A 20,179-nucleotide genomic window follows, 5' to 3' on the forward strand; every position below is an offset into this window, starting at 1 on the left:
AAAGCAAAATTCTTAAAAGAAAGCTTTACTGCTAATAAAGTATTTTTTCTTGTTTTATATTCTTTTTTCCATTCTGTATTATTTGGTAATTTTTTGCATGGAACTTAAAAGCTGACATAAGTATATAAATTATATTATATTAGTAGTATTTAATTTAAACTGTTAAATTAGATTTTTAGCAATGCTTTTTGTGTTTTTAACTCATCCATAAACATTTTTGATCCAAAACTCCGGAATATAAATGTAGACCAAATGTGCATCATCCAGTAGATGGATTTGAACTGATGTATGTATCTAAAATGTAGGCTCAGATGGTAACTTCAGTGTTAAAATCTTAAAATCTTAAGATGCACTGATTTCTTTATCTCAAAGGTTTAGAACACAAAATTAATGAAGTAAAAAAAAATAAATAACAGTCAGAAACCCTGTCGAACATTAGTTACAGTTTCAGGTGTAACAGTATTGGTTCTCACAGTTTTTGGGTTGCAGACGGTGGAGTTGAGTAGAACTCTGTATCGATCCAGGAACTCCTGGAAGGTGTGACGGATGGGGTATCCAGCCTTTCTGATACGGATCGTCTCCATCATACCAGAGTATCGCAGCTGCCGCATACACAGCTCCCTGTCAAACAGCTGCAGGCCAGATACACACATCTCAGATCAGAAGATAAAGACGTCAGAGAGTACAAAAAGTATGTACATTTTTCATAACAATGTAGCGTCATAATAAAGTCAATGTTACTATTCTATACAGTAGCAGTCAATAGACATACCTTCTTGTTTAATGTTTGTCTTTCTTTCTTTATTTATATATTTTTTTACAATACAGTGTAGATTAATATTAAAGACAAGCTATTTATGAACACATATGTACACATACTGGAAACAGTAAAAAAGTCTTTGTCCTCCACAATCCCCTGACGTAAACCTGATCAACTGAGATGGTGATTTGGGATGAGATATACAGTGTTTTTTCCCAGTTTTTTTAGGGGCATAGCATTACTCATGCAAAGAAATCGCTATTTTACGTCATTAACAAGCTAACTATGTAGCTCCACACTTCATTGGTAGAATTCTGAGGGCACTGACATTTAAAACGAGGCACTGAGAGCTTTGTAGGTGCACAAGTAGTTTACTAAACACTGTTTCTACACACGGTACCTTCAGGTAGTTTTCTGGGTGCCACCATATTGAAATTAAGTCATATTAATTTGACTGACGAGCACAAAACTATAAACTGACAGTAGTTTTGGACTGGAGTGCAACAGAAGTTAAAAAAATTAAAGCATTTCCATGCAATTAATTCTAATATCTGTTCCCTGTCCTACCTATTCATATATGCTCATCAGACAACTTATTGTCACAGACTTATTGGCGAGTAGAGGTGGGCTATTCAACAAAGTTTTGTACTCATTATCATGTTTCACTACACCCCATGTTTCATATTGAATTTCTTCTATAATGAACACTGATGATATCCATCACGTGCTTAGAAAATATACTCATTATTGCCCTCCCCTAGCTGAATGGATGAATGGACAGATGTCTGAATGTATGGATGAATAAGGGGTTATGAAATTACCATGGGCTTTTTGAAGTCATTGGGTTTGATGCAGCGGATGAAGTACGGCTGGCAGGCAGTTAGAGTTTTCATCAGTGCGTCCAGAGACAGCCGGAACTGCCCACATAGAGTCAGCACTCGCTTCTTAGAGTCATTTGTCATTTGCTGGAAAAAAACAAAGGTTTATTCATCCTTATCTTTCTCATATTCACATCACTTATTACACACACCTACACACATACACACACACGTATATACAGTGTTAACATATTATCCAATTATTGTAGATGGTAGGGTAACTATGAGGTATTATTTTTTCATTTGACAATAGTTTTTTTTTAAATAGTGTAATGTTAATTCATTCTGATTTGGGATGCTTTCAGAACTGAGAATTTGTGTGCAGTGAATTTTGTTATAAGCAGTTTTTGAGGAAGCTGCTTGCTGGCTGAATTATGATTAGGAACTTTATAATGTTTGGAGTCTGTTTACAGATAAAGTCCTGTCTTTCAACATAGAGCCAATCCACTTCCTTTTTTCCTCCACTGTATCTTTGCATAAAGTTTGTTTTATGATGATCTATGACCTGCTTGATACGTTACATTTTTAAAATATATTCTGAAATTGATTTGCAAGAAAATGTTGGTGGAAATTTCTAACTCACCCGTAAGGAATTTTGTGGAGTGATGACCATTTTGGAGTTGCCTCTGCCCTTCGTGTCATTGTTGGAGAGCTCACTGTGGAAGATCTTTTTGAGAAGCTTATTAGTTGAGGTCTCCACCAATAGGATGAGGTCTAAACTGAGAGCATCCCTGTTCTTCTCCAGGAAGCCTGATAACAGAGAATTGTGAATCAAACTCAAGCTTTTTAAGTAATTATGCAATAATTCTGTACTCAAGCAGCAAAAAATATCTAACTAATAAAACTGACACAACTACATTAAAATTTACCTTTTGAATCGTAAAAGACTGGCCCAGCGAAATGTTGAATTCCGAATTTTGTGTCATGGTCATTCTTTGGAGAGATGTAGATGGTACTCTTGCTGTGTGTCTTATCCAACTTGTTTAGCAACGTAGAATCTGTGCCCTGACAGAAAAATTGTGTAAATATTATATTAATAGATTCTTAAGTACCTATACATATTTTGCATTTAAAAGGAATGTCCCAGGGGCAACACTTCTTTTGTTCTGCCCGATCTTCTGATTTATCAGCAAGCTTTGTGGAGCAGGATCTACAGGTCCAGCTACAACATCTGTGGGTAAATGTGGTGCAGGATGCCATACAGAACCTGTACACCTTCATATCCAACTGTCTCAATCTCATCTTGTATCCAGATTAGAGGCTCCAAAAGGGTACTAGAGCTTCCTTCCAATTAGAGTACAGTTTTTCCTAATAATTTTATCCTTTCACATAAACATTGTAATCACTCTAATACCAGTAAATCATAATTACTTTCACACATACAAAGATTAATTACATTCAGTCAAGTTCTTACTGTGATATACATTTTTTCAGTGAGTGTAATAAAAGTAAGCATCTACCTTGGGGAAGTGACTCTCCTCGTCGATGAGTGAGAGAATGTTGAGAGATCTGACGGCCAGAATATCCAGAGTGCGTTGGTTATCGCTATACTCGATGTGGGTCCATACGATGTTCTCACGGGCGTACTCCTCCTGCTCCAGTTTGAAGACATGTTTCACAAAGAACTGCTGAAGCTGCTCATTGGCAAAGTTGATGCAGAGCTGCTCAAAACTGAAAAAAAAAATTATATAAATAAAATCATTATGGGACACATCACTAATATATATATAAATATTGACCTGTAAATCAGTAGAACTGTGTTGTCTGTACAATACTCGTTCAATACTTTTGGATGGGCTCTCACTCACCTAAGCTCTGGTTGCAGTAGAGACAGTTACAACAAAAGCAGGATAGTATTTTTAAGCCTTGATATTAAGAAAATCAGTGAAATAAATAAACAGGTGTCCCAATACTTTTGTCCATATAGTGTAACCAAATACTATTACTAACCTGTTCTGTTTGAAGTTTTCAAACCCAAAGATGTCCAGCAAGCCGATCGATTGGCAGGTGGAGCCTTCAGCAGGAGGCTTATAAATGGCACTGTTTATTTTCTCCACAATCCATATAAACAGCCTTCCATAGATGCCCTGTGGGGATAAAATATTATTCTTAGCTTTAGAACTGCTGAAAAGGTTTATTTATCCACTGTTTAAAAATGTATTCTAGTTTATTAAAATTAATTACAATGTATTTATTAGTATGGCAAAATAATTTTCCCCTTTGCTTCCATGTATACATTTCAGCATGCACATTTTTGTGTTAATTATCTATTAACCTTGCCCTGTGTTTTCTTTCTTGCACTATTTTCCAATGTTCTTATATTTATTACTGCACTGAATTTTTAGCCAAATAGTATTTTTCATCAAGTTTTGCACCCTGTATTAGTATGATGACAAAATTTAACTGAATTACAAACATAATATCAGAAAATCTTGGATTAGACTTGTGTCCTTTAGATAATTGTGCTGGTACATGATCAGAATCTCATATTAGTTTAGGGTCACTAAGGCTGTGTATTGGCAAGAACCTTACAATACAATACATATTATGATTCAAGAGTTATATTTCAAGTGTATTGCTTTATTTTTTGTGATATTGTAAGCAAGATCATTTTACTGTCTTAGTACCAAATTCCACCATCATGTGCATTAAATCTTCTTTTTTTCAGATCAGTGGGATCTAGCACACAACACTACATACACTTACCCTCATCCAACACCAATCTTTCTATGTAAACTAGTAATTAAAAATCAATATTGTGTATACTGTATTACCAAATATAATATTGTGAAACTTCAACATATCAATATATTCACACAGATGAGAACATAGTTTTAGGTCACCTTCACAAAGGCATCTCTGCCACCAAGAGCTTGTTCTGAGGTCAGAGGTTTTGATACACTCTCTCGGTTCGTCATGAATGATCTTTGAGTTAAACTGAGCTCCAGAGCCTTTGTGTCAACCTGCAGAGAGACAGACAAGTGAATTTAAACTCCTTAAGATAATCCAGATTCACAGAATACAGGTAATAAAGGCCTTTACCTCCAGCAGCTGGGCAGCCATGTTGAAGTGATTAGAAGAGAGAATATCACAGCCCTCCAAGTTATTGGAAATAGTGGCTTTAGAAGAAATTAAAACAATAAAATTGATTATTTATGCTTTTTCCATATCCTAGCACAGATAATAATAGAGAAACACACAGGCTGCATTCACACAGCATGTAAAAGTTTACATGGATTATCACTCCGCTGCTCATTGAGCTCCACTGGCTACCGGTTGCTGCTCGCATCAAATTCAAAGCGCTTACAATCGCCTACAAGGTGATGACAGTACAGGCTCCTTCCTACCTGCACTCGCTCCTGAAGGCTTACGCTACCTCCCGGCCGCTGCGCTCCTCCAATGAACGTCACCTCGCTTTGCCAAACACTCACACAAAGCAATCCAGACTGTTCTCATACAGAGTTCCACAATGGTGGAACAAACTACCTTCCACTACCAGATCAGGAGAATCTCTCGCTATCTTTAAGAAACTCCTGAAGACAGAGCTCTTCAAAGAGCACTTACTCTCCTAACACCTCTAACAAACTAACTAATTCTAACCTCATCTCCTTCTTCCTCTTCTCTACTCCTCTATCCCATTATTGCCCTCTGACCTCCTTAAGGCCCTATCTATAGATGTTTTATTTTTAACTTCTATTATTTTTGTACTTAACCTCTTCTATTATTTGCACTTCAATATTGTAAGTCGCTTTGGACAAAAGCGTCTGCCAAATGTAATGTAATGTAATGTAATGTAATGTTAAAGTGGTCCAAATCTGATTTTTCCACCAAATCCATTGTTTGTTTTAGTTGATTCTCACTGTTTTCTAATATATCGATATCCGACATTGGTCTGAACAGTTCATGCTCATGATAAACTGACGATCATGCGCTAAAGTGCAGCACTTTATGTGAAGTTTCGGTTTCACCTTCTCTAGCATCGCAGGAGCTATCAAGCAGTTCCAGTGTCTGCAGCTGGGCCTATCACCGAAAATGCATTCCAGCTTACTGTATAAACGGCATGTTAGTCAGCCATGTTCATTTCGTTTTCATGTCGTTTTCTTACTTGGTTTCTTTAAACTTTGCTTTTCAGTTTTTAATTTTCAGTTAATGCTGCTATGCATTTCTTTTGAAAGATGGAACGGTTTCGATATGGGTGTAATTTAGTTTGAACAGAGACATCAGTCCAAACATCACTTCACTGGACTCCTCCTTCACTGCTGTTATCCATTTTCCCTTCACTTCATATGAACTTTTTCCTTTTCCTTAAAATAAACGGCACATGAATTCTGATCTGACTGTTCAGAATCGCAATTAATACTCATTCTGACCTTCGAAATCCAAATTGCCGAGGTGGAGGATGGCAGCGAGGAGCTTGTGGATTTCCCAGGAGTCGTTCTCGGAGAATGTCAGGATCTTCATGGCTGATCGGAAGTGGGCGTATTCCTGTATGTCGTCCCGTCCCTCACAGGAAGTACACTTACCCTAATTCAATAAACACATTTACCACTTTGGCGTTATTCTACATGGGTTCATATGCCACCACCTGTAGGCAATTTATTCTGAACAGAATTACAGTCCAGATTAGGAGAGCCATGATTAGAATTAGTACCACCTGATGACTGTATAGAAACATGAAAGCTGTGGTACCTTTACCCTCTTTTCTATAGAAGTGTAGTAAAAATGGGCAACTAGAATCCGCGAGGCAGAGACCGGTGGAGCCAGACATATACATTTGGTTATACCCCTTTCACTTAGACCAACATGATTGTCTCATACCGCCTTCTTTGAGTTTACAACACAGATTTTACCCCTGGATTTAGTTTGTCCTGTTACTGCTGAGATTAACCAAAGTTACTACGCTCCAGTTTAACCCCCAGAGAGTCAACATAAATACACTGATTTCTGGGAGAAATTAAAATGTGTTAATATTACCACAGAAAAACTAAATGCTTAAAATAGACACTGACGATGAAAAGACAGTTTAGAGGTTAAAACTTTTCTTAGACATTGAAATATATGGGAAGCTAAACATAATACTGCAACAAGCCAGCACAGGCACTAGAGGCACCTGGGGTGACTTCACTTTTAAGAGACAATGCGCTGTCTACGCTTTTATACAGTCATTGGTACTGGAGGTAAGGGATGGGACTAGGTGATAGGTTGATTATTTATTAAAGTGATTAATAGATTGAGTGATAAGTAAGGGTGAGACAGTACCATTGTCAGGTAGTTATACTCAGCAGCACTGCCCAGAGACAAGATCTTCTTCTGTTCAGCTGGCATTCCCATCAGCATGTAGTAGAAGATGTGGTAGTTCCTTTCTTCTTGAGCCTAAAATCATTTTCAGACAATAATTGAACGTATCTGAATTTTGGCCAGTACATTATGTGCTATAATGCCAATATATATGCCGCTCTCTTGTCTGTTCAAATCTGTTCAATTCAAGCTACACGCTCCCGGTCACCACCAATAATCCCCCATGCACTGCCCACTGTGGGTGGTAATGCTGCCAATCATGTTAACTGGTACACACAACACTGTAAGACAGCCACACCTGTATATGTTATAAGGTGTTATCTTGTGAGTGCGGCTAAACACTGGTGTTTACAATAAGGCCAAGTGAATGTATGGGAGTTGGAGTAAGTTCTGATGGTGCGTGCAGATGAATGGGACATTCCATTTCTTTTTGTAGGTAACATGTATACAGAGAATACACCATAGAAGGCTGATTTACCACCTACAGTGGAGAGTGCAATGGGGGCTGATGATGGTAACAGGCGGTGTCTGACTAGAATTATTTATGCTAACAGGCAAGCCACTCTGACAGAAATCTAGAAATACACATCCATATTTAATGCAGAAGACACTGCCCACTTCTTTCACAGGTCAGTGCAATGTACTTTATCTCGCCTTTGATATGGCAAAAGTCATGTGATACCATTTCCTGTCCTGTGATTTTTGGCGTGTTAGTGTATTTTATGATTTTATGATTTATGATATACCTGTCGGCAGACACGGGATTTCTCCAGCAGATACTGCTCGATACGAGCTCCTTCTATAGATCCTCCTTTGCTGAAGTGGATATCGATGTACTTCCCGAAGCGACTGGAGTTGTCATTGCGAATGGTCTTTGCATTACCAAAAGCTGAAAAAACACAGAAAATCTATATTTTATACCACCATTTTATACCATCCATCCATAAAAAATCCATCCTAAGATTCTCATTTACATTTTAATATTAATTCTTTCATTATTTTGTAGAAAACCGTCATTGACAAAAAATTTAACAAAGCAAGAACAAGAACAAGATGAGATACGGTTGTCTACACTCGTATATTACTGAAGCTAATATCCCAGCTGCTCCCATAAATGCTGGATGGATGATAAATCTGAAGACCTGGCAGAACAAGGAAGTGTTTTAATCTGGTGGAGACATTCCTGGGAAACCATTGCTGTGTGCAGTGTTGGGAAGTAACGGATTACATGTAACGGCGTTACGTAATCAGATTACAAATTATAAGTAACTGTAATCCGTTACAGTTACTGCTTCAATAAATGGTAATCAGATTACAGTTACTCTGCTAAAATTAAAGGATTACATTGCGGTACTTTGCTATTTTTGCTCTTCCAACACTGACAAAACGCAAATAACATTTTGCGGTGAAATCGCTCTGATATGAAAGGGAACTACTGTCTGCCCCTCGTCCCATCTCGCTGCACACACACACACAGGGAGGAGGGGCAGACAGCGGCTCCGCACACACAACGAGACGAAATTAACTGACATTTTGGTCAACGAATAAAAACAAGACGAAAATGTTTGGCAGGGACGAAATCCAATCAGAACTGATTTAGTTCTGTGAAAGGTAGGGACCAGTTAGGAAGAGATCCAATCACTGCTACTTTAGCGAAGGTGGAGAGGCGGGATAAGCGGGGTACTCATCCAATCAGTACCCGCCTCTCCTGCAGTAGCACCGCGCGCTCAGTTACAAACCCGGGAATTAAACTGTCGTTACGGAGCTCGACTGGAAGTTAACTCGACAGTGTTCAGCAGGGAGAGAGAGAGAGGGGCGATATATTTCTCCTTTGACGTCGCGAAAAACAAGATAACGTGTAAACCGCGTGGAGCGACTCCATCTCCGGTAAAAACACCACTAATCTTTCAGCTTCTGCAGACCAGAGTCACACAGATCTCCATGCAGAGATCCGCGTTTTAATGCTGATGTTATTTCATGAGCTGATGGGGTGTTTAACTCAGCAGTGCACTAAAACACAGAACTGATACAGAACCCTAACTCATTAAGATCAGATCATCTGTTTAGTCTCACAGTGGGAAAGATATAGCTAGTGTTAAAGCAGGAACAGGTCAGAAAGGAACTCAATAATATATCCAAAATAAAACAATAAAATAAGTCAATCTATGAACCCAAAAGTCTGTGTAAAGTTCCTTACAGCACTTTCTCATAAGTTTCTCACTTTAACTCATGAAGTCTCTCAGTACATCCTGAGAGCATCTCTACAGGACAGTGTGTGAAGGTGTGTTTTTGATCTCATTTATAGACTGTAGCTCCAGTAGGTGTGCTGGGTTACTGCTGGAGATAAAACTAGATCATTTAAAAGCTGTTTTTGCATCTACAGCTCTGTTTAAACTATAATTTAACTATTCAGTTGTTTTATGACCTGATTTCTAGAGCAAAATTTTAAATGTAAAATATATATAGTCACACACCTATAATAATAATAATAATATACATTAAATCATATATAAATATATTTCACATTCAAACATTAACAATATTACTCAAGTGGTTATTAAACGTTTCATTTCATATAAGTGTATAGTTAATAATTCAAGGGAACTGATGAAAAAGCATTTACATTTACACCCTTTACATTTTAGTCGACTAAATTTACTGTAATTTTAGTAGACTATATTCTTATGACATTAAGTCGACTAAAAATAAGTTGACTAAATTACTAAATTGTGACTAAAACTAAATGCTATTTTCGTCACAAGACTAACTAAGACTAAATCAAAATTTGTTGTCAAAATTAACACTGGTGGCAAACCTGCAAATAGATAGCTTACAGTTGTTGTTACATTGTTTGGTTTTAAATTGTTTTATTATCAATTTATAGAAGTGTTTCATAAAATTGTTTGATGAAATGGTTTCATAAGTATTTTTATAGAGTGATTGAAAAGGCTTTTTTATTTGTTTATCTATTTGTTAACTGGAAAGAAAAATAAAAGGATAATATGCAATATGTGGTTGCTACATTCATTCAGGCTTAAAAAAACGACAATATTGTAAGTAATCCAAAGTAATCAGATTACGTTACTCACTTGAAGTAATGTAACTGATTACGTTACAAATTACATTTTGAGTGATGTAATCAGTAATCTGTAAGGGATTACATTTTAAAAGTAACCTTCCCAACACTGGCTGTGTGTTGGTGAGCAATAGCCTGCTGAGAAATGCCAGTTGGAAGAATTGCCATTTAACACATGTGGATGTCCTGTACATATTGCTAAGCTGTTAGTGTCCGTTGTATCACTACTAGGGGTGACCGACTGTCATATGCAATGTCCTGGTTGACGGTTGGTCTAAATGGAGGGCAATTCATCTAATCAACCTTTCTGCTTCTCTTAGTTTAATAATGCACCCTTCTTAAAGTCTGTCAACTGGGTAAACTGTAAGTGCATTGTAGAGGCATGTTTAGCAGACATTTCACCAAGAGGTACACTACCCAAAAGTAGCACTTTAATGCCCCCTTGTGGCAAGACCCAAAAAAAGCAATACCCGTCTAATCAGACCACATCTGTAATTATTTACATATCTGACTGCATGCCAAGTTTTGCAGCAATTGTTGGAGTGCATTATATTTGTTGTCTATGAATGTATTTATTAATTCTAATGTAAAGTGCTTAAACTACCTTCCAGTATAGGGTTAGCTTCCAGTATCTGCTGCTCGATCCACGAGCGCTGTCCACTCACTGCTGCCAGAAACTGCAGGATCAGCTTGGTGCTCTCGGTCTTCCCCGCTCCAGACTCCCCACTAATATACACAAATATACACAACCCACACTGAGAGCATGACATATACATGAATAAACGTGAGCTACGCTAAAGTTCTAAAGCTATAAGCCACTTCAGAAACTTCCACGTTTATTTGTGCAGCTGAACTCTATCTCTCACCACCAGTTCAATTTGTTATCTTTTAGATCATATCTTGCTGCTCAGCTATTTGACTTTTGGAACTGTGATAACATGCTAGTGAAGATTCCAGAAGTTCAGATGAAGAATCTGGTTTAACACACATCACTATTACTTGGGTTTTGCAAGATATATTGGATCCTTTAATATACAGCCATCTATACAAACGCTAGTTTGGCCTAGCTTAGTTTAGCTTAGCTTACTAACAAAGTAGCTAAATTAGCTGGGAATAATGTCACACTCAAGTTAACTGCATTCCAGTTAGACCTTAAGATAAATTTACTGTATTTCCAAATATTTCCAAAAACTGTGTGAGTTTACCACAAGTGTTTTAACAATTATTTCTGATTTTTTTATGGGTAATTTAACCAAAATATATCACACATCACTGTTAAGAGTTAGCATTGTTAACACTGTCACAGGTTAGCTTAGTCAGCACTGTCACAGGTTAGCATTGTTAGCACTGTCACAGGTTAGCATTGTTAATACTGTTAAAGGTTAGCGCTGTTAGCACTGTCACAGGTTAGCATTGTTAATACTGTTAAAGGTTAGCGCTGTTAGCACTGTCACAGGTTAGCATTGTTAATACTGTTAAAGGTTAGCGCTTTTAGCACTGTCACAGGTTAGCATTGTTAATACTGTTAAAGGTTATCGCTGTTAGCACTGTCACAGGTTAGCATTGTTAATACTGTTAAAGGTTAGCGCTGTTAGCACTGTCACAGGTTAGCATTGTTAATACTGTTAAAGGTTAGCGCTGTTAGCACTGTCACAGGTTAGCATTGTTAATGCTGTTAAAGGTTAGCGCTGTTAGCACTGTCACAGGTTAGCATTGTTAATACTGTTAAAGGTTATCGCTGTTAGCACTGTCACAGGTTAGCATTGTTAATACTGTTAAAGGTTATCGCTGTTAGCACTGTCACAGGTTAGCAGTGTTAATACTGTTAAAGGTTAGCGCTGTTAGCACTGTCACAGGTTAGCATTGTTAATACTGTTAAAGGTTATCGCTGTTAGCACTGTCACAGGTTAGCATTGTTAATACTGTTAAAGGTTATCGCTGTTAGCACTGTCACAGGTTAGCATTGTTAATACTGTTAAAGGTTATCGCTGTTAGCACTGTCACAGGTTAGCATTGTTAATACTGTTAAAGGTTATCGCTGTTAGCACTGTCACAGGTTAGCATTGTTAATACTGTTAAAGGTTATCGCTGTTAGCACTGTCACAGGTTAGCAGTGTTAATACTGTTAAAGGTTAGCGCTGTTAGCACTGTCACAGATTAGCATTGTTAATACTGTTAAAGGTTATCGCTGTTAGCACTGTCACAGGTTAGCATTGTTAATACTGTTAAAGGTTATCGCTGTTAGCACTGTCACAGGTTAGCATTGTTAATACTGTTAAAGGTTATCGCTGTTAGCACTGTCACAGGTTAGCAGTGTTAATACTGTTAAAGGTTAGCGCTGTTAGCACTGTCACAGGTTAGCATTTTTAGCACTGTCACAGGTTAGCATTGTCCCAGGTTAGCGTTGTTAGCACTGTCACATGTTAGCATTGTTAGCAATATCAGTTAATAACAATTAAATATGTCATTTACAGCATGTAAACCTCAATGCTAAAATTCAACTTGTAGTGTACATATTTAGGCTGCTTTGCAATAGCATTACTCATCAACAAAAGTTCGGTATAAATACATTTTATTTAATTAGATGACTGGGTTTGGCTAATGGGCAGCTACAATACATCAGTGTTTAGGACTGACCTGATGACGCAGCACTGGTCCTTGCGGTTGCGGCGCATGTTAAAGAAGCAGCTGTCTGCGATGGCGAATACGTGCGGGGGCAGCTCGCCCAGCCGCCGGTCTGTGTACAGCTGCACCTGCTCTGGAGTGTAGATGGGCAGCAGCTGGTACGGGTTCACCGCCACCAGAATGGACCCTGTGTATGTCTGAATAACAGAGAGCCAAAGATTATTTACAACACTTAATTCTTCTCTGCATAGTGCAGGCCTAGTATCTGCAAACAACTCTAACAGTCTATAAACAAACAAATAAATACACTGGAAATGCACTATATGTCCAGTTTCAGCTATGTCTTTTTACACCCATTGCTGACACAGATCTGTCTCTCTGGAAAAGAAAAAAAAATGTAGTTACTGGCACCATTCCAAATGCCAGGTGTGATCTATAATATGGGAAGTAAATCCTGCCAAAAACTGAAATGAAAACACTAAAATGAAAATGCAAATACTGTTTTGCACTTTCTTTTTCCAAACGTGTAAAAATATTATGACAAAAATAAAAAACAAAATTAAATCACTTTATTTGTAATTAGATTTTTCGCATGAGCACAGGTCATATGTGACAAAAATAAAATTTTAATTAAAAAGGCTTCTGCCATTTTATTTCCATTACCATACAGGTATTTTACAGGCAAATCTAATAAGCTAACTGTATAAAGAAAAATAAAAGCTGCATAATAAATGTCAAAAATAAAATCAAAATGAAATGGTAATGTTTTTATTTATAAGTCCTTGCAATGGGCTGCATGTCTGACAGAATTAAAATGAAAACACAAAATGGAAAAATCAATAGCAAAGTAACATTTTGTGACTGAGTGTTTGGCATGGACGGCCCTTTAAGTGCGAGAATAAAAAGGCAATCGCAAAGGAAGATTATTTTTCTTTTTCATTTTAAACTTTTCTGTTTCTTTTTCTACTTCACCAGCATGCAAATACATGTAAATGAACAGTAGGCAGGGCTACAACTACTGACCTTCCCGCTAGCAAGAGCAAGGCTCTCAGTGAGCAGCGCCGCAGCCAAAACCAAGGCTTGCTGCTGGTGTTCAGGATCAACTCCTTAGTTTTCTAAGCTGCCACCATAAGGCCATTCTGTACATCACTTAAAGACTCAACTTATTATTTACAGGGTTGTGGGTTCAATTCCTCAGTGTGGTAAGCTGCCATCATAAGGCCATTCTGTACATCAATTAAGGATTCAGCTTATTATTCATAGGGATGAGGGATCAAGTTCTTGGTCTGAAATCATACGGCCATTCAGTACATCAATCAAGAATGCAACTTATTATTCACAGGATTGTGGGTTCAATTCTTCAGTATGCTAAGGTACAACCTTTAGGCCATTCAGTACATCAATCTAGGATTCAACTTTTTGTTTACAGGGTTGTGGGCTCAATTCCCACACTCATCAAACAGCCGATATTGGGCCCTTTAGTTTATCACTTGTGGATTCTGTAGCCTGGTCCACTAATGGCAAATTTGATACATGGAACAATGTACTTTTTAGTACCCACTCTTACACTGAGTATGTATGAACTGAATAGTGACTAAAAGTGACATGTAATTCTTGCAGATTGGTGGGAGAATCATCATGTTACGCAAAGCAAAAAGCTCCAAACAGAGAATCTGGAGCACAATCCCTGCAGCTGTCCCCACTGTTAATGTATAATTTTTCTAAAGATGACATAATGGCGGCATTTCTGGGCGAGCTGTCATAGTGGAAAACAAACCAGGTACAATGTACCAAAAAAGTGAATTAGTATCTCAAAATCTCAAAAGAACTTTCTTTTTTTTATTTTGACATAAAACCAACAAATAATTATTTATCAAAATAAATAATTATTTAGCAAAAATACTGTAAATGTATTGCAAGATAAATACAAAAATCTAAAATAATACTTAATTGTTCCTCATATATTCATATATTTTTCCATATTTCAGTATTGAAAGGGGTTGATTATTGGACAGTTAACTTAATTGTATGTAATTGTAAATTAAAAAATGGCAAAAAAAGAATACACTAACCCATTTAAATCTATGCAAATAAAACATAACAATCAGTGTGATGCATTTGTGTGTTGTAATAATGCTATAGAAAGGTTTGGATTGTCTTAGGAGGTTTTGTTGTGAAAGACCCTGTTTAAATTAATTTATTAAAGACAGACAGATCCTATAACAAAGGCAAAAGACAAAAGTCTTTTCTGTAATTATGCAAAAAAAATGTTTTAACAAGCCATCATCTTCAACGATCAAACTTTATAGAGGACATTCTGCCCACAGAGAGATGCTATAGTGCTCAGGCTGGCTCAGCTCCTCAGACAGAGACCTTTTCGCTTTTGTACACAAACAATCCTGCTATTAACCAGAGACAGAGGCCAAAGTCCGAGAGCAGCCGGCAGCTGACTCCTCACAGACGGACCTCAGATTCAGCCCAAGACCCAGGATTCATACTGGATCTGTCTGAAACCACTGTCTGTTAATCTGTGGAGAAACACACATCACGAGTGTACGGGGTTTTACTGAATCTGGCTCTGTCTGACTTACGTAAATGATGCCGTCTCGATGGCGGACCAGCAGGTTCCTCAGCAGCCCAGCCTCATTCAGATCACCCAGTCGGATCATATCGTCCACCCCACTGACTGAGGTGGGGTGCATTGACTTCAGGGTGACATCCTTCTTTATCTTGTGCTCCTGAGAAGAACATTAAGAGTCACTATCCTTACGGCATTAAATAACTTTTAAAAAATGTTCATATTTATAAGACTTTACACTACATAGAAATCAAATTGCCCAGCATAATAATTTCTTATTTTCTGTCATGAATGCATCCAACTTGTTATGGTAACCTGGGTGGACAATAACAGAATGGACGATTTTACTGACAATTGCCACATAATAGAAACATAGTGGAGCTAGAGCTCATGGAGTTAAGCAAGGTTACACTGTTATGGCAAACTGCGCAACAGAGTGGACAATGACGGGGTGGACAATTTATGTGAAAATTAGCATTTGACTAAAATTTGGTTGACCTAGAGTTGCAGACGTTGAATTAATAGGCTTGGTCTTGTTCTGAAAATAAAACAGTATGAAGGTTTTGATGTCACTTGAAAACTTAAATAGCCTAATTTTTTAATTAAAAAAAAGCAAAAATATTTTTTTCCCACAAAATTTTCAACATTTAAAAATGTCTTATTGAACCACATAACATAATTATTATTAACCTAACTAGACAACAATACAGAAATGCTGGCAAAAAAAAACTTACAACAAAGAAAACTGTAAAAAATTAGAAATAGTTCTTTAAATTGAAGGTTACTCGTCCTCGATGTGTAATAATGTGTTCATTCAGAGTAAATGTGGATAAATGTATGTAACACAATATTTTTATGCAATTTAAACAAAAGACACAATATATTGATAATAAAACATTCAGATTCGCCACATCAAACAAATGGACAGAACCAGATGAACGGATATTGTTACCTTGCCCTCATCATCGATGAGCTGGAGTTGACCTGTTTTTGAGATGGTCACTTCAGCACCGATCGGTACACCAATGCTGGAGTCTACCCACACATAATCTCCCTAAAACCATCAAAAAACAATCAGCTATCAATCACATCCTTACAGTAATCAGAACACAATGATTTACGATGATAAAATAAAGGACATGCAGGATGGCTGCACAGCTAAAGTGGATTCTGCTTTTAGGCAGCTGCTAGGCTGTTGCTACATAGTTGCTATAACATTCCAGGTGGTTTCCAGGGTGTTACTTGGTGGCTGCTATGATATCCATGGGATTTAAGTGATTGTATAAGGGATAAGAGTTTCAAGGGTTTCCTAAGTGGTTGCTATGGTGTTGCTAAGTAACTGTTAGATGGTTTCTATGGTACTTTCTGTTGCATAGTGGTTTCTAGGTGATTGCTAGGGTTTTGATAGTATGCTGCTGTAGTGGTTGCAGTGATATCCCAGGTGTTTGCTGTTGTGTTACTAAGTGGTTGTTTTAGCTTCCTAGGAGGTTGCTATGGTATATCTAGTGGTTGCATAGTGGTTGATATGTTTTTTTTTTATTAGGAGGTTGCTATGGTATATCTAGTGGTTGCAAGGTGGTTGATATGTTTTTTTTATTAGGAGGTTGCTATGGCATTTAAGTTGTTTGCTGTAAATAAAGGTAAATGAACATGTTTCATTAATGTGGATCAGATTCACAGTTTAATGTAGTTTAAGATTAGCTGCTCAGTGTAATTCATCTTAAATTTAAACAGGACAGATTATAAAATCCTGTTTCCAGATTTACTCACCTTTCTTAGGACCACCATGACTGAGTCCCTCCTTCCCCGAGTCTGAGAGGGAAAACAGAATCATACATTTTTAATTTATGTAATAATTCTCATTTAAATAACAATTGTGAAAAAGTAAAGTAAATGTTAAAAAGTAATTTAATGACACTAAAAACTATAGGAATATAACAGCATAAAAATGCAATCACTTTCTTTAAGGAACAATCAGATTTTAGTTACTGGGAATATTCAGATAATGTAATATTTAGGAATATAGAAATATTTAAAAATCATAAATAATAATAAAATATAAATAAATCTTAAGCCACTTTTTTTTTTTTTTTTTTTTTAAGTCAACCTACTGCACCAATCTCATTAATGACATCAAGGTCAGCCAGTGTTATTGAGGTTACATTGATGTATTGTTTATGTACCAGTGTATCAACAAAATAATTATTATAAAATTATAATTATTATATGTGGCAGGCGCACTGATGATCAAGCTGGACCTGATATGTACAGTGTACAAGAACTTCATTTTCATTTTTAAGTTAAAATAGCACAAAAAAGAAATTATTCACCAGTTTTAGTTTTAGTATTTACTGAAATATTTACAAAATATATATACATTTATTCTTTGGAATTCTAAGTAAAAGGATTCTGGGTTTTCTTTTTTTACATTTTATGGATTTTTGAATCAATTTATTTATTTTTTTATTTTTCTGTTGGTCCATTTGTCATGTAATTTTGCTATTTAATATAAATAACAACTAACAGTATCACATTATGTCATGTTTTTTTGTTTTGTCCTGAGAGTGACAATATTAGCATTAGTATAGTACCATTAATGATCAGTCAGCATGAGCAGCAGCTGATATATACAATCAGAACTTTATATAATGTATTGCACTGTCACATATTGCACTGGCACATATTTTAACAACTATAACAACTACTTTTGAATTCTGAACAAGGATGCACTAAAACTGACATTTTGGGCTGAAAACCGAAGGACAAAAGATGAACACCATTTTTTGCGGGGTTTGCATTGATTTTGCCATTTCATAACTTTCTCCCAAATTAAATAATCTAAATGTTTTTTGTCATGCAATTACAAGCAATTAAAAAATACTTTTTAAACATATTTAGTGAACACAGAGCATTTTTAACAACCAGGCCATTTTTGCTAAATTCTTTTTGACTTATTGTAAAATATATGATTTAAACATCAAAATGTTTAACTGAATCATTTTGGTTTTCAGATATCCTTTTGTTACCTAATTAATATTCTCTAGTTAAAAAAGCACAAAAATAGACATAATTTATCATTTTTACTTGTAATTATTGACTAATTGTCCAAAACAGTGAAAAGAAGCACAAACCTGTGGCCTAGTTGTAGCGGTCCACTCGTCCCAGTCCCAGTTCCCGGTACTATCAGAATAAAATGGTGGGCTTGGGTGTTTCCCTTCCCGCAGCCGTTTATTGCACTTTGACTTTGCTCTCCAGTCGTAATGCCAGCGCTGGACATACAGGAAGTGCCATCCTCCCTATTACATATATATATATTACTCTAGAACATAGCGGGTTCTACCACAACAGTGCCATAAATGTTGGGACAGTTCTAAAATAAGGACACATTAATTAGCTTTAAACATATTATTTTGAATTTTGTCAAAAATGAGTAAACAGTATTTACAGGGATTAGCAGCCACTGATAGGACACAGATGCTGTGATCTGGAAGGAAGCTGGACCTTTGGACTTGGACACTCGTGCAGTGTAGTGGTTAGATCACAGGGGGGTAATTAAGCAGTAAATGACTGAGCACACACCTCAGGTACAGCGGGCGGAGTCATGCTGGGAAATAGTTTCCATACTGATAATGTTCTTCTCTATATAAAGAAAACAAACAAATATTTAAGCCAAATCAGGACACAGTTCTATTGCTCCACAGCTCAGTACTAAATAAAAAATAAGAGACCACTTAAATTCCGAAAACCTGTGGAATATAATCAAGAGGAAGATGGATAATCACAAGCCATTAAACCAAGCTGAACTGCTTGATTTTTTTCACCAGGAGTAAAGGCATAAAGTTATGCAAAAGCAGTGTGTAAGACTGGTGGAGGAGAACATGCCAAGATGCATGAAAACTGTGATTAAAAACCAGGGTTAATCCACCAAATATTGAGTTAATAAATATTAACCTGTTTTCTTTGCATTGTTTGAGTTTTTTTTTTCATTATTTGCAATATTTTTTTTTTTTTTGCAAATTTCAGACATTTCTCATTTTCTGCAAATAAATGCTCTAAATGACAATATTTTTATTTGGAATTTGGAAGAAATGTTGTCTGTAGTTTATAGAACAAAACAACGTTAATTTTACTCAAACATATACATATAAATAGCAAAATTAGAGACACTGATTCAGAGACTTAGGTGGTCTCTTATTTTTTTCCAGAGCTATATTTATTAAAACATATGCGCTCTAAACTCTCTAAGACTCTCACCCTAATTTGACTTGCAAATATCAATTACTGCTTCATTACTCCACATGATGGCATGATTATAATTAATTTAATAGGGTAAACCTGCGGTGAAGAACGTTGGTTGTTAAATTCTGTGAAACTGACACCATTAAATCCATGATTCCTGATGTTTTGTTTGGAGTATTTTATTTTTAGAGTATTTCATCGTCTTCATTAACACAGATGCTGTTAATTGTCGTAAAGAATTGTCTTGAGATATATTAAATACCACTAAATCACAGTATTGTGATATCATTGTCATCATGGCAATGTATTGTGATATATTGTGAGATGCCCTGTGATTCCCACTCTTATTTATACCGCTCTATATCGCACACATGGCATTAGGCATGGTGACAATTGGTTCATGTTTGTTTATCTGCTCCAGAGAGTCCTACTGTATTGGAAATTCTACTCTACAGTGTCTGCCCTTAGGTGTATGAATCCGTCATCTTCTGTAGGTGTGGTGGACAGGAGGTCTGTTGTTTACTGAGGTTTGGCGAGGTTTCCTTGACACTGGCAGTATTTTATAACTCTGCTGTGCACCAACCGATAAAACAAGAAAAAACACACAGCAAATACTGCACAAATAGTGCATAAAATACACTGCCATGCCAAAAGTCATGGACATCAGTATGTGGAAACACTTACACTTGTATAGGTGGTTAGGTGTTATCTTGAGAGTAATGTTG

The 20,179-nt window shown here is 36.6% G+C and overlaps 1 protein-coding gene across 1 annotated transcript in view; it reads right to left on the reverse strand.

Moving 5' to 3' along the window:
- LOC103031634 (unconventional myosin-VIIa) overlaps window positions 1-18,508 on the reverse strand; it is a 45,631-nt gene extending 27,123 nt beyond the window's left edge. The window contains exons 1-17 of the mRNA XM_022675477.2: window positions 18,347-18,508; window positions 16,986-17,027; window positions 16,168-16,269; window positions 15,229-15,375; window positions 12,650-12,834; window positions 10,617-10,738; window positions 7,683-7,825; window positions 6,898-7,011; window positions 6,009-6,162; window positions 4,681-4,757; window positions 4,482-4,601; window positions 3,589-3,725; window positions 3,099-3,309; window positions 2,508-2,643; window positions 2,222-2,388; window positions 1,582-1,725; window positions 474-632 (exon numbers count right to left, since the gene is read on the reverse strand). Of these exons, the coding sequence (XP_022531198.2) occupies window positions 474-632; window positions 1,582-1,725; window positions 2,222-2,388; window positions 2,508-2,643; window positions 3,099-3,309; window positions 3,589-3,725; window positions 4,482-4,601; window positions 4,681-4,757; window positions 6,009-6,162; window positions 6,898-7,011; window positions 7,683-7,825; window positions 10,617-10,738; window positions 12,650-12,834; window positions 15,229-15,375; window positions 16,168-16,269; window positions 16,986-17,003 (2,136 nt within the window). The 5' untranslated portion in view covers window positions 17,004-17,027; window positions 18,347-18,508. The remainder of the gene's footprint in view (window positions 1-473; window positions 633-1,581; window positions 1,726-2,221; window positions 2,389-2,507; window positions 2,644-3,098; window positions 3,310-3,588; window positions 3,726-4,481; window positions 4,602-4,680; window positions 4,758-6,008; window positions 6,163-6,897; window positions 7,012-7,682; window positions 7,826-10,616; window positions 10,739-12,649; window positions 12,835-15,228; window positions 15,376-16,167; window positions 16,270-16,985; window positions 17,028-18,346) is intronic.
- Window positions 18,509-20,179: the final 1,671 nt, after the last annotated feature.

Source organism: Astyanax mexicanus, chromosome 5 (genome assembly GCF_023375975.1).
Source record: "Astyanax mexicanus isolate ESR-SI-001 chromosome 5, AstMex3_surface, whole genome shotgun sequence".
NCBI lineage: Eukaryota > Metazoa > Chordata > Actinopteri > Characiformes > Acestrorhamphidae > Astyanax > Astyanax mexicanus.